Source organism: Leucopleurus acutus (genome assembly GCF_964270905.1).
Source record: "Leucopleurus acutus genome assembly, chromosome: 12".
Lineage (NCBI taxonomy): Eukaryota > Metazoa > Chordata > Mammalia > Artiodactyla > Delphinidae > Leucopleurus > Leucopleurus acutus.
Window position 1 is genome coordinate 12307821 of NC_139154.1, and position 14022 is coordinate 12321842.

The following is a 14022-nucleotide window of genomic DNA, read 5'->3' on the forward strand; positions in this document are numbered from 1 at the left end:
GATAAGCTTTCTAGATCATCTAAAAACTTTTAAAAGAGTCTGGTATTTAAATAAAATCTCTCTGAAGATGGAAGCCCGGTTTTTGCATTAATCTAAACAGGTACAACTGCACGTGAAACTGCCCAGTCTCTTGGGCACCCCTCTTGGTTTACTTCAATATTAAATGAAGTAAATGTAACATCGTTTCTTTCCATCTGTGGTGTTCTCCACTCTGCTCACACTCCTTCCCTCCTTTTGCTTCTCCCTCACTGCTAGCCAGCAGAAGAAAAAGAGCAGCTGCTCCATAATGATGAGTACCAAGAGACGATGGTGGAGTCCACGTTTATGTACCTGACGCTGGACCTTCCTACTGCCCCCCTCTACAAGGACGAGAAGGAGCAGCTCATTATCCCCCAGGTGCCGCTCTTCAACATCTTGGCCAAGTTCAACGGCATCACTGAGAAGGTAGCCCATTAGCACACCTGCCCTGCTGATACCCCGTTCTCTCTCTTGACATTTTTCTTTTTATACTTGGAAATTGCCACATGTCTATGTAATGCGTTTATTTTAAAGTATATTGTGTTTATTGAGCCTCCCAGACTTCCTGATGTTTCACCCCCAACTCTTAACTTGAGTTACAGTGCCGCTGGGTAGTATGGAGAAAGGAAGGGGGTATTTAGGATAGTAGGAACTCACAAAAGTACGAAAGACTCCCGTCTTTTAAAAAACATAACATCAGTATTAAAGTGGAAAAAAAAACAAAACTAAAATACAATGAAAAAATTTATTCTTGTTCTACCATTGCTCTGCATCAAATTAAAGGTTTCTTTTTATCTGCTGAGTTAACCGTTTCTCGGTTTAATTCCCTTCTTCATCCTGGACAAATTTAATCCTTTTTGATTCTTTTAAACTTTTTAACTTTGGTTCTTTTTTTTTTAACTTGATGCCTCATTCCAAACCCTTTCTGCTCTCTTTTTTAGCTAAGGTTCATTGGTTTTCAGATAGTAAATGCTCATTTCTCCCCACCACCCCCATCCCCTTCTCTTGCTCTCTCTCACACACGCACACACACATGCATAGAGATAGGTAACCTAAAGTATCTAGCCTGTTTCTTAGGCTCATTTCATTTTGGGGAGGCAAAAGACCTTGGGGCTCATCTAGTTCAGTTTATTTTATTTGGTTTTAGTTTATATTGGTTTTAAATGACAGAGCTGGGGATATTTTCATCTGACTTTTTCAACTGTGCCACATGGTCCCTATTATTACTGTTTGTTCAAATTTAAGTAATATTAAGATTCCCGTGGACCCTCAGTATTGATTTAAATTTATTGTTATTATAATATTACTTAAAATAGTATAAACATCAATGTTGGTATAAGCCTTTTATACCTACAGCTTTTAAGCACGTATTAAATTATAACAAACTTGCACAAACAAAACTTTGAATCCAATAAAATTGGTTAATAGTGCTCTTGTAATGTGAGTTTAGTTGAAACCTTGCTGTGTGAATGTGGTACTGATGTCCAGGGTGAAATCCTTCCCCCCAGTATTTTCTCATAAATTCCAGAGAAACCTTTTCAAGTTAGGCTATGACATCATTTAGGTGTTAAATCTGTCTATCCTTCACGACTCTGAGATAATTAAAACTAGGGCTTCTTGATGTCAACTTGTTCATAGACACAGATGTGGGCAGTGAAATCTCTTGGCATTTACTTGATTAAAAATTTTTCTTTGCTTTTAGCACAGTGTTTTATTTCAGTCACGCAGAGATGAGTTACTTCATATCACCAAAAAGACATTTTTTCCAGTAGTGCTTATACCCTTAGATGATCAGAAATTTACTTAAAAGAAGGTGTGGCTGTGGTATGTGTGCTAGAGCTGGAAAGTTTTTACTTCTCCAGCGCTGTCAGGTTACTCATCATGTGGCAAGGGAACTTAGTTTTTTAAAAAGTAGCAGTTCTATGGAGATACAATTCACAGCACCATATAATTACGCGATTTAAAGTTTACAGTTCAGTGGTTTTTTCCTGCATTCACAGATCTTTGCAACCACCACCAGAGTCAGCTTTAGAACATTTTCATCATCGATGTTTTTTATCGCCCTTTAGTTATCATTCCAACCCTCTTGTCTCCCCCAGCCCTAGACAGCTACTAATCTACTTTCTGCCTCTGTAGATTTGCCTCTTCTGGACATTTCATATAATATGTGGTCTTTTGTGATTTGCTTCTTTCACCTAGTATATAGTGTTTTCAGGGTTCATTCATGTTGTAGCATCTATCAGTACTTCATTCCTTTTTGCAGCCAAATAACATCCCATTGTATGAATACACCACATTTTGTTTATTCGTTCATCAGCTGATGGACATCTGGAGTTGTTTTCACCTTTCTCCTGTTATGAATAATGCTACTATAAATACCAGTCTACAGGTTTTTGTGTGGACATGTTTTCATTTCCCTTGGGTGGGTATTGGGGAGTGGAATTGCTGAGTCATATGGTAACTCTTATGGTTAGCCATTTGAAGAACTGCCAGACTGTCTTCCAAAGTGGCTGCACTATGTTATGTTCCTACCACCAGTGTGTGAGTGTTCCAGTTTCTCTACATCTTCACCAATGTTTGTTATTGTTCATCTTCTAGATTATAGGCATCCTAGTAGGTGTGAAGTGGTATCTCATTATGGTTTTGATTTGTATTTCCCTGATGACTAATGATGTTAACCATTTTTTCATGTGCTCATTGGACATTTGCATATCATCTTTGGGGAAATGTTTATTTAGATCCTTTGTGCATTTTAAAAATTAGGTTATTTATCTATTTATTATTATTGAGTTGTAAGAATTCTGTATATGATCTAGATACCAGTCCCTTATCAAATGTATGATTTGCAAATATTTTCTCCCATTCTGTGGCTTGCATTTTCACCCTCTTGATAGTATCATTTGAGGCATAACAGTTTTAATTTTGTTGAAATACTGTCTAGTTTTTCTTTTATAGTGTGTGCTTTTGTTGTCATATGTAAGAATCCATTGTTAAATCCCAGGTCATGAAGATTTACTCTTGTGTTTTCATCTAAGACTTTTGTAGTTTTAGCTCTTAACATTTCAGGGCTTTAATTCATTTTAAGTAAAGTTTAGTATATGGTATAAAGTACAAGGTCCAACTTTATTCTTTTGCATATGACTGACTGTCTAGTTGTCCTAGTACTATTTGTTGAAAAGACTATTCTTTTCGCATTGAATGGTCTTGGCACCCTTGTTGAAAAATCATTTGACCATAGACACATGGGTTTATTTCCGGACTCTCAATTTTATTCCGTTGACGTATATGTCAGGACCAGAGTCTTAGTTATTACTGCTTTGTAGTTAGTTTTGAAATCAGAAACTGTGAATCCTCCGACTTTGTTCTTTTTCAAGATAGTTCTGGCTGTTTTGACCTTGCAATTCCTTGCACATTCAGATTTGAGGCTCAGCTTGTGGATTTCTACAGAGAAGCTAGCTGGCATTCTGACAGGGATTGTGTTGAATCTGTAGATTAGTTTGACAATTATTGCCATCTTAATAATAGAAGTCTTCTGATTCATAAACGTGGGGTGTTTTTCTATTTATTTATCTTCTTTAATTTCTTTCAACAATGTTTTATAGTTTTCAGAGTATGTTTTGAACTCCTTTTGAGTTTATTCCTAAATATTTTATTCTTTTTGATGCCATTATAAATGGAGTTGCTTTCTTAAGTTTAGTTTTGGATTGTTAATTGCATGTGTGTAGAAATACAGTTGATTTTTGTATATTGATTTTGTATCCTGCAACCTTGCCAGACTTTTAAAGTGGATTTCTTAGGATTTTCCACATACAAGATCATGTCATCTGCAAACAGAGAGAGTTTTATTTCTTCCTTTCCAATCTGGATGCTTCTTATTTACTTATTCACGTTTTATTGCCTAATTGCTGTGGCTGGAACCTCTAGTACAGTGTTGAATAGAAGTGGTAAATGCAGACATCCTTATGTCGTACCTGATCTTAAGGGAGCGCATCCAGGCTTTCACCAGTAAGTATGATGCTAGCTGTGGATTTTTCATAGATACCCTTTATCAGGTTGAGGAAGTTCTTCCTATCTGTAGTTTATTGAGTGTTTTTCTCATGATAAGGTGTTGGATTTTGTCAAATGCTTTTTTGTGTCTAATGGGATGATTGTATGGTTTTTGGTTATTCCTATTTATTGCCTTATTATTTTATTAATATGAAATGGTACATTACATTAATTGATTTTTGGATGTTAAGCTACCTTTGTATTCCTGGATAAGTCATACTTGGTCATGTATAATTGGTGTATAAGTCTTTGTTGTTGTTTATGTTGGAATTGGTTTGCTAGTATTTTGTTGAGGATTTTGGCGTCCATGTTCATAGAAATATTGATCTGTAGTTGTCTTCTCTTGTGATGTGACTCTCTAGAAAGTGATGGTCTCATTGGTATTTCCTCTCTGATTATGATTAGTTTTTCATTCCTATCTCTTAGTTTTTACTGTACTACATTGTGTTTGTGTTAAGGAAAAGTAAATATATGTTCACTAGTTTTTAAGCCTCTTGGGCTGAGGAGAATGTCCTGGGCCCCCACCACTCCATCCCCTCAAACGTGCTGAGTGAGGCCTCAGTGAGTGTTGCCCAACAGATTGCACTTGACCCACCAGTCTCGGGGCCTTTGAGGAGGAAGGAACGTGGGATGTCAGTTGACAGCTCTGCTGGAAAACCCTCAGTGATGAGGGGCTCCTCGCTGCCTCCTAAGTGCCTGTTGCACCATGCATGCGTCTAGTGGTCAGGAAGCTCTTCTTTATTTTGAATTAAGTGAGACTCTCATGGTTTTTAAATTCTGAGCTTTTAACAAATCCTCTTTTTCACTTGACATTTTTGTTTTCCTTATAGAAAGGAATATCCATACTGTGGTTGGAGTTCAACAGTATGATTGTGTGCTGGCTGAAATGCAGCCCACAGTTGAGGTGTTTTAGCCGTAGCTAAACAGCTATTCCTCAGCCTTGTAGGTGGTTTCTGGGATCAGGTGTCTTCTGAATTCTACATGTAAGGCAAAATTATATTAAAAAACCCCAAACAAGGGCTTCCCTGGTGGCGCAGTGGTTGAGAGTCCGCCTGCTGATGCAGGGGACGCGGGTTCATGCCCCGGTCTGGGAAGATCCCACATGCCGCGGAGGAGCTGTGCCCATGAGCCATGGCCGCTGAGCCTGCGCGGCCGGAGCCTGTGCTCCGCAACGGGAGAGGCCACAACAGTGAGAGGCCCGCGTATCACAAAAAATAAATTAAAAAAAAAAAAAAAAAAACCCAAACAAGCCAGAACAAAACTCATGTCCCTGCTCTAATTTGATAATTTTTTTTCTCTCTCTAGGAATATAAGACTTACAAGGAGAACTTTCTGAAGCGCTTCCAGCTCACCAAGCTGCCTCCATATTTAATCTTTTGTATTAAGAGATTCACTAAGAACAATTTCTTTGTGGAGAAGAATCCGACTATTGTCAACTTCCCTATTACGTGAGTGTTCCCCTCCTTCACTTCCTCTTAGGGGGCATGAGCTTGAATTTCTTTTTATATCTTTGTGCCACTCTTAGTTTTGGACTGTCTTAGTTGGAGATTGCAAGGCACCTACCTACACTACATAAGTTAAGGGTTTTTATTGGAAGGATAGAGATATTTTAGGGGCCTCAAAGATGGATATTTCCGTGCAGGCAGTTCCTCTTTTTTCTTCTCTCCTGTTGCTTGCTGGGAATTGTAGTCTTTCAGTAAAGGGAAAAACAGTTGGTAAAAGTAGGGTAGGACAGGTAGGATTCTCCTGGCTTTGAAGATAATCCTGAGCAGTTAGTCTGTCCATCTGTTTTCTGGTCATTGCATCTTGTATGCTATAGTTAAGGATGGACAGTGGGGATGACTCTAGATTTGTCTTGCTTTCTTGGGGCCCTACTACCTTATTTCTTCCCTAGAGGATAAAGTCTGAAATGTGTTCAGTTTCTCCCTATTGATGAGGACGTTATACATTTTGATGTATAGTCTTATTTTTAATTGACCATGTAGTTGTCTTTTTGCAGACATTTATGAGTGTTCTAATGGGACATTTGGAGGAGTCGCAGAAGGCTCCTGCAAGACCCTTTTGGAGGTAGACAGTTGGTTTCCAGTTCTCAAGAGACATGGTTTTCCCCACTCTGAAGATGATCTCTCTGAGAACATGGAGAAGCCTGGTGGCAGGGCTGGCAGGAAGAAATGTGGGTCTGTGTGTGGGCTTTTAGATAAGGTAAGAGCGGAGCCCTAAGGTGGTTTCTTACTGAGAACGATTTGGATGGATGGATGATAGGATTACCGTGCTGTAATAGCTCAGGAGTGTGGTGTTTTTAAACCTTAGAAAGTAGTTGGGAGCTGTAAGGGGCAAATGTTCATCTTCTTCTCTTGTCTTTCTACCTCCATTGCTTCCATTTTCCAGATGTCCAGACTGCTCCAGGACTGCCAGTGTTCTCCTTTGAAAATAGTACCGGTTTTTTTTTTTTAAATAAATTTATTTATTTTATTTATTTATTTTTGGCTGCATTAGGTCTTCGTTGCTGCGCGCAGGCTTTCTCCAGTTGCAGCGAGCGGGGGCTACTCTTCTTTGCGGTCGCGGGCTTCTCATTGCGGTGGCTTCTCTTGCTGTGGAGCTCGGGCTCTAGGCGCGCAGGTTTCAGTAGTTGTGGCGCTTGGGCTTAGTTGCTCCGCGGCATGTGGCATCTTCCCGGACCAGGGATCGAACCCGTGTCCCCTGTATTGGCAGGTGGATTCTTAACCATTGCTCCACCAGCGAAGTCCCAGTACCGGTTCTTAATTCTGTGTAGTGTTTAAGAGGGTAGTAACTAATATTAAAGAAGTCAGAGTTTTGTGCTGTCCTAGCCATGTGGCCTTGGGCAGGTCATTTGCATATTCTCTTCTGGATTAAATGAGAAGCTTGGACTAGATGAGCCCTAGGGGTCCTTCCAGGTGTAACATTTTTTTTGTGTGTGTGTGTGTGTGTGTGTGTGTGTGTGTGTGTGTGTGTGTGGTACGCGAGCCTCTCACTGTTGTGGCCTCTCCCGTTGCGGAGCACAGGCTCCGGACGCGCAGGCTCAGCGGCCATGGCTCACAGGCCCAGCTGCTCCGCAGCATGTGGGATCTTCCCAGACCAGGGCACAAACCCGTGTCCCCTGCATCGGCAGGCGGACTCTCAACCACTGCGCCACCAGGGAAGCCCCAGGTGTAACATTTTATTGTTTCTGGTTCCATCATCACCAGGACTCTAACAGTGGGGGTTGAGGAGAGAAAACCTTTGTAGTTAGGATTACAGGAGAACTTCTTTTTCTCTTTTCACACACTTTTCATCCTGTTCTTCTCTAGTATTACGTTTGTGTGACAAGTAGAATGAAATCGGGGCACATGAAGGTCAGCTCTTTGCCAACTTGCGTAGGACCACAGAGGGGCTTTCCTTGAAAGTCTGTGTATCAGGGTTTTAGTTCAGAACTGGGCTTCTGTGAATTGCCACAGTCACCAGTTTGTTCCTGGAAGGAAGGAGCGCTCTTGACTCCAGGGCAGCTCTAGAGGAAGGACTATGTGTTGGTGATAGTTCCTGCTCAGTCACCACAGAAATTTCCTTACTCCGGCAGTTCTTTTATATTGGACCTGTAGTATGTTTATTTTGCCACCAGTTGCATTTGGATTTTTGGTAACTGACTTCAGTAGTTGGTCTTTTAGAAAGCTTTGGAGAAGTTGAGAAAAAGGTTACTTCTCAACCAGTCAGCCTTTTAGATAACATCAAACTGTGTGATTGATTCTGGAAACCTGTACTGTAATTACTTTGTGCACTGTCATTGCTTTTAGACTAATATGGTTCTAGGTTAGCCAAGGTCCCCGCTTCTTGAAGAGGACCCTTATCAGACCTAATTCTTCTCCTGTGTTTTATTCATAACACATCTTCTTTTTACCAGAGATTGAGTCAGACTTGCAGGGATCAGGACCCTCTGCTCATTTGGAGGTAGGGTTTCTGGAGCACAGGCTTCAAGTTTCACTTCCAGCTACTTAGGTGGTCTCAAAATTGGACTGTTCTGATTGGCGGATGAGTATGGTTTGCTCCGTTGACTGTTTTCTAAAACAAATGATTTAACATGTATTTATTCCCTTTTGTCACTTAAACAGTTTCGTTTCAGTCATGGAAACTTGAGTATAAATACTTGCGAAGATTTCTCTAGGACTCATTCAGAGAAGTCTGAACAACTGTTGTTAAAGCTGAGAAAACCATACAAGAAGTCAGTTTTTGGCAGCCGGGAGGCATTTCTAGAGCTCACATGGGTTTCCTCAGACTCATATCTAAATTTTATTTTACCAGTGACTGTTTAGGGAATTCCGTGGTAGTCCAGTGGTTAGGACTCAGCGCTCTCACTGCCGGGGCCCGGGTTTGACCCTTGGTTGGGGAGCCAGCATCCCGCAAGCTGAGTGGCCAAAACAAAACAAAACACCCAACAAAAAGCAGCAACGACTCTTTGATCTATATGGGACACTGTCAGTCTGTAGAAATAAATAGCTATCATGAACACATAGAAAGTTACATAATATAGTTAGAACAAAGATGTTTATTAATACATGGTTTGCATTGAAAACTTTTTGGAGAGATAATATATTCATAGTCTAAAGTTCAAAAGGAGATATATATCTGGAAGTGACCACTGGATGTGACTGCTATTAGCATTTATTGTAAATCCTTCCAGAGATGACATTACTGTGTTTTGTTTTTTTGAGTGGTAGCACATCAGCCAGTTCTACAGCGATTAGAAATAGGATATAATCTCTCTTATTCTACATTGTATTTAAATTTTTATAAATATTTGTAGGCTACAGAAGGTTATATTTTTCCTGAAAATAGTGTAGTTAGCATTCTCTTAATATTCATGTTAACGGTCAATCTACTTCCCTATTTAGCTATTCGAGAGATCTTAGTAATTGTTATCGGAGTCTTCACAGTAAGCATTTATTATAGCTCTTGACTTCGTAATAACCGGTGTACATGTATATACTTCAACTGACAGAATTCAACAAATAAAACACAAAAGCAGGTTTTATTCTAAGTACATCAAGAATGCTTCTCTATATTTTAAAAAATGAATGTTCAGGTATTAAAAATAAATTTTATATTTCTAAGTCCCAGTTGAAGGAACCCAGTCAGTAGTCTCTTTTGGCAACCAGAACAGAAATTTGGAAGCTGTGGGGTAGCCAGTGTGGGTTCCATAAAGGAAAGAAAGCTGGGTGGGAAAAGCGTAAAGCTGATGTCAAAGCAGAAAAGAGGGCAGGTGCCTCTCGGATCTTGCTGCCTCTCCAGTGCTTGGTTTCAGCTGCATTTCCTAGTCTGAAACCCTTGAATAAATACCCCTTTTGTGCTTAAGCTACCTAGGGTGGATTTTTGTTACTTGTAACCTTTTGCTTATTTAACTAAAAGAAAAACAAATAAGGTTCCAGAAGATCAAAGAAAGAAATAAATCGGATTGATCTGCCTGGTTTGCCATATTGAAATTGTTACAGTGATTATATACGGTGACAACCCACATGATCAGACTTTCATAGCCTAAGGCCAGAGACCAGGTGTCCCCTTGACACTGCAGCTGCAGCTGATTCCCAGATAGGGCAGAGGGTGGGGCGGTTACACGTGTTCTCATCTCAGAGGAGAAGGTGGCACTCATTCTCACAGAGGAGCCCTAGGTTACGTCACCTGCTTAAACTCAAACACAGCTCTGAGGTGGCAGAGCCCCGTTTCCAGATCAGATCTGAATGACTCCAGGCCCTGCACTTTTGACTGCTAGGCTTTTTTTTTAGATTTTTTAAAAAATTTATTATTTATTGATTGGTTTATTTATTTATTTTGGCTGCGCCGGGTCTTAATTGCGGCACATGGGATCTTTGTTGCGGCACGCGGACTCTTAGTTGCAGCACGCATGCAGGATCTAGCTCCCCAACCAGGGATCGAACCTGGACCCCCTGCATTGGGAGCGTGGACTCTTACCCATTGGACCACCAGAGAAGTTCCTAAGCATGCTTTTATTTTTTACTTTTTATTTATTTATTTTTTAACATCTTTATCGGAGTATAATTGCTTTACAATGGTGTGTTAGTTTCTGCCTTACAACAAAGTGAATCAGCTATACGCATACATATATCCGCATATCTCCTCCCTTTTGCATCTCCCTCCCACCCTCCCTATCCCACCCTTCTAGGTGGTCACAAAGCACTGAGCTGATCTCCCTGTCCTAAGCATGCTTTTAAAGTGTGCTTTTCCCATAGAGCCAGTCTTTCCAGTTTGACTCATTTTTATGGCAGATTATATGAATTTCCACAAACCTGGGCTCCCATGGCTCTTCAAGCCCACCTAGATACAGGGTCCTGAAATAGGGTTCCAGAGCTTCATGGTCCATTTGGGTAAGACAGTTAACCTCTACAGGGCTAACCTAGTAGGCTTTGTCTGATCTTCACTTTATTTTCATCATCATCAGAAATGTGGATCTGAGAGAGTACTTGTCTGAAGAAGTACAGGCGGTGCACAAGAATACCACCTACGACCTCATCGCCAACATTGTTCACGACGGCAAGCCCTCTGAGGGCTCCTACCGGATTCATGTGCTTCATCATGTGAGTGGGGCTGACTTCTCATGGTGGCAGTGGCAGGAGCAGGTGGTGTTCCTTTGGCATTTCACAGGGCGCTCCTTTCAGTTTGCTCTTTCTTATCCTTGACTTTGGGATTCTGCAAGTAATAGAGCGGACAGTGGTCAGTTTAAGGCAACGGTTCTCAATTTTGGCTGCACATGGGACTCCCCTGTGGGCAGATTTTAGACTCCTGACACCTGGGCCACCCCAGGCCAGTTACGCGAGAACAACATAATTTGTGCCTGTTGGTTTTCAACTGGGCAGAGGCCAGGGATGCTGCTAAATAATCTTACAGTGCACAGGCTGCCTGCGCAGCAAAGAATTTTCTGGCCCAAAGTGTCAGAGTTAAGACTGCGTTAGATTATCTGGAGGTGGGAACCAGGCATCGTGATGTTTTAAAGTTCCCAGGAGATTTCCAGTGTGCAGCCAAGATTGACCAGCACTGTCCTAGACTAGAGCCTTACCACCTAGAGTGGAATCCTTGGACCAGCAGCACTGACATCGTGTAAGAACTCGTTACAAATCGCAGAGTCTCAGACCCCTCCCACACCTCCTGAATCACAGTCTACACGTTAACAAGACCCTCTGATTGGTATGAAACTAAAGTTTACAAAGCACTGGTGTGTAGGTTCCCTTTCAGCTAAAAAAATTTTGTGAATTTGCTGAAAATGGCTGAAACGCGCTTAAGATATATTTGGTATCACACAGATTACTAGCACAGATTGTTCTAATTTGATTAGTCTTCTGGGGCCGTGGGTTTAATAATAACTATCTCTGTCCATCAAGCCCTTTGCTGTGTGCTAGACAGTATGCCACGTGCTCATGGATGTTCATCTCGTTTATATCCTTAAAACACACTTTCAAGATAGGTGTTAATACCGTCTTTTTACAAGTGAGGAACCTAGGCTCAGAGTTTGAATAATTTATCTGAAGTCAGTAGAATTGGGATTTGAACCTAGATATTTGGTTTTACCGGGAATAGGGACTTGATTATGTGATCCTGAGCTTTTGTTGTGTCTCCTGTTCTGAACTACTGGAATACCCAGAATTCCTGGAGTGTATCTGTCTTTGGCGTTTCGTAGAAGTTGGGATGGGTGGGGCTGGTGAGCTTCCAGAGGTGGCTCTGCCATAATCCAGAAACCTCTTTCCCCTCTTGTTTATGGAAGCATGAAGGAAGGTAGATTTTGCTGTATTTGCAGCACTGTTTTTTTAGGCCAAAGGAAACAGGTTAGTATGGTGGACAGTGTCCACCAAGGACACTTTTTCTTGACTAACTTGCTGTGTCCTCTGGGATGGGGTGGGAATGTCCACTTTGGGTTAACACTGCACCTCCTAAGTCAGTGTGTCTATTCCGTCACTTCTGAGCAGCAGGGAGACATCTTAGGTGAGGAGTAGAGGGCTTCCTCTTCTTTCTCTTTATTGTCCTTAAAAGGCGTACAGTGTTTGAGACTCCATTGTACTTCAAGGAGTCCTCAGCAGGAATTGAGTTTGCCAAGATGAACACCCTAAAAAGTCTTAAAATTGAATGATGCCCGGCAGAGGCCGTGCACCCTTTTACGTACAGCTCTTGCTGGGTGATGGTCTAGTGACTATTCTGATTTTTCTAGCTTTCAGCTGTGATCCCTTCCCTCTCATACCCTTTCAGTTTCAAAGAGCAGACTAACCCAGCCCTTCGTACTCTCTGCAGGGGACAGGCAAATGGTATGAATTACAAGACCTCCAGGTGACTGACATCCTTCCCCAGATGATCACTCTGTCGGAGGCTTACATTCAGGTGGGTTGGCCGCAGACTCCAACGAGCATCGAGGAGATGGAGCGTGGGTCCAGTGAGAGCAGTGATGTAGGTGAAGGCATGGAATGGGATTGAGTTAGGTTGGGTGCCTTTTGACATGCACCGGGGAGTGTGGTGGGACCAGATTATATGGTCCTTGAAGCCCAGGAGTGACCTTCAGGGAAGAGAAGGGTGGAGAAGCAGGGAAGAGTGATGAGTGAACAAGGAGGTTCTGCTTACGGTGAGCCAGGTTAGTTTTGCGAGTGTGTGGTCTGGTTTCAAGGAGGAAGAGCCCAGAACCATCCGGGCCGCCAGCTAGGAGTTGTCTCTGAAGCTTCCCCAGTCCCCTGGGCAAAGTCAGCGCTCTTCGTGACCCCACCGCACCGTCTCCTGTCTTCGTGGAGCACCAGCTGGACTAGTGTAACTGTCCTCTCCACTGGGTCGGGAGGTCATGGAGTAGAGTATCTCTGTCTTCTCTTTCTAACTGTCCTAGTATCTGCAGAGAAGGAAGACTGAGGCTAAGAAGATGCTATAGCTTTGTAAAAAAGGAGGGAGACGCTGCTCGTTCCAGAGATAACTCTTTCCTTGGTGACTTTGTCTAAAGTGGCAGGTCTGACTATGAGTCACTTTTTAGAAAAGTAGTTTGGAATGGGAAGAGAAGGATGGGTAGAAAAGTGATAGTTGAATGAAGGAATTTTCTGAAAGATTATGAGTTAGTTTCAGGGGACTTAACAAATACACAAGTGGGGTGATAGTTTGTCCATTGCCTAGCGCAGATTTAGGTACTTGATAAATATTTGTGGATTGAATGCCAGCTTCTAAATATGTATTGTATTCATTTCTTACAGATTTGGAAGAGGCGAGATAACGATGAAACCAACCAGCAGGGGGCTTGAAGGAGGCATCTAGAGCTTTGCTCCCAGGGGGCTTTGGCTGAAGATGGAAATACGAATACTGAGCACAGGCTGATGGCCCAGCCCCTGAGCCAGCCCAGGTTTTATGTGTCCTCGTTCACACCAGAGCATCCCCGGTCCTTCTGCCTAGGATGGCTCTGTGCTGTCACTCAGCTGGTCTTTGATCAATTGATTGTAGATGGATGCTCCTTTCTCCTTCCTGTCTGTCTCCCTTCTAGCAGGCCAGGACTCTTTGACAGATGTATGTAATTTATTTCTGAATAGCTGGGAGTAGCTGAAGGACAAGATAGTTTTCTTCTATGCATCAAAGCCTCAAGATTATAGGAATTAGAGCTTGAAACCAGTAACACCCTTCTTCCATCATAGGTAGATAGTTTTCCTGTAGTTCTCTTCATTTCTTTGTGTTTTGGGATGGATTAAATATTTTCCTGTTTTTAAACCAGCCTCTTGTTTCATATCCTTCCCTTAGACTGCTGCCTAAGGGGAGGATTTAAAAAAAAAAAAAATCCTCACAAACTGTCTACCCTATAGTCTGTTATCTGGTGGACATCATGCTTGTCTCTTCCTGTCAGCCTGTGGGTGGTGTGTCAGTTTAGGATGCATTTATCTCTAAGTAACAAAATATCTGACTGAAAGAGAGAAATTATTATTGGGCTTAACTAGAAGTCTGGAGGTG

General features: G+C 41.8%; 1 protein-coding gene across 4 annotated transcripts in view; it reads left to right on the forward strand.

The window, feature by feature from the left end:
* Nucleotides 1-13769, forward strand: part of USP39 (ubiquitin specific peptidase 39) — a 30657-nt gene extending 16888 nt beyond the window's left edge. For all 4 annotated transcript variants that reach the window (XM_082851499.1, XM_082851501.1, XM_082851502.1 and 1 more), the window contains 5 exons: nucleotides 256-444; nucleotides 5371-5513; nucleotides 10511-10646; nucleotides 12349-12435; nucleotides 13281-13769. In XM_082851499.1, the coding sequence (XP_082707625.1) occupies nucleotides 256-444; nucleotides 5371-5513; nucleotides 10511-10646; nucleotides 12349-12435; nucleotides 13281-13328 (603 nt within the window). In that variant the 3' untranslated portion in view covers nucleotides 13329-13769. The remainder of the gene's footprint in view (nucleotides 1-255; nucleotides 445-5370; nucleotides 5514-10510; nucleotides 10647-12348; nucleotides 12436-13280) is intronic.
* The last annotated feature ends 253 nt before the right edge of the window (nucleotides 13770-14022 follow it).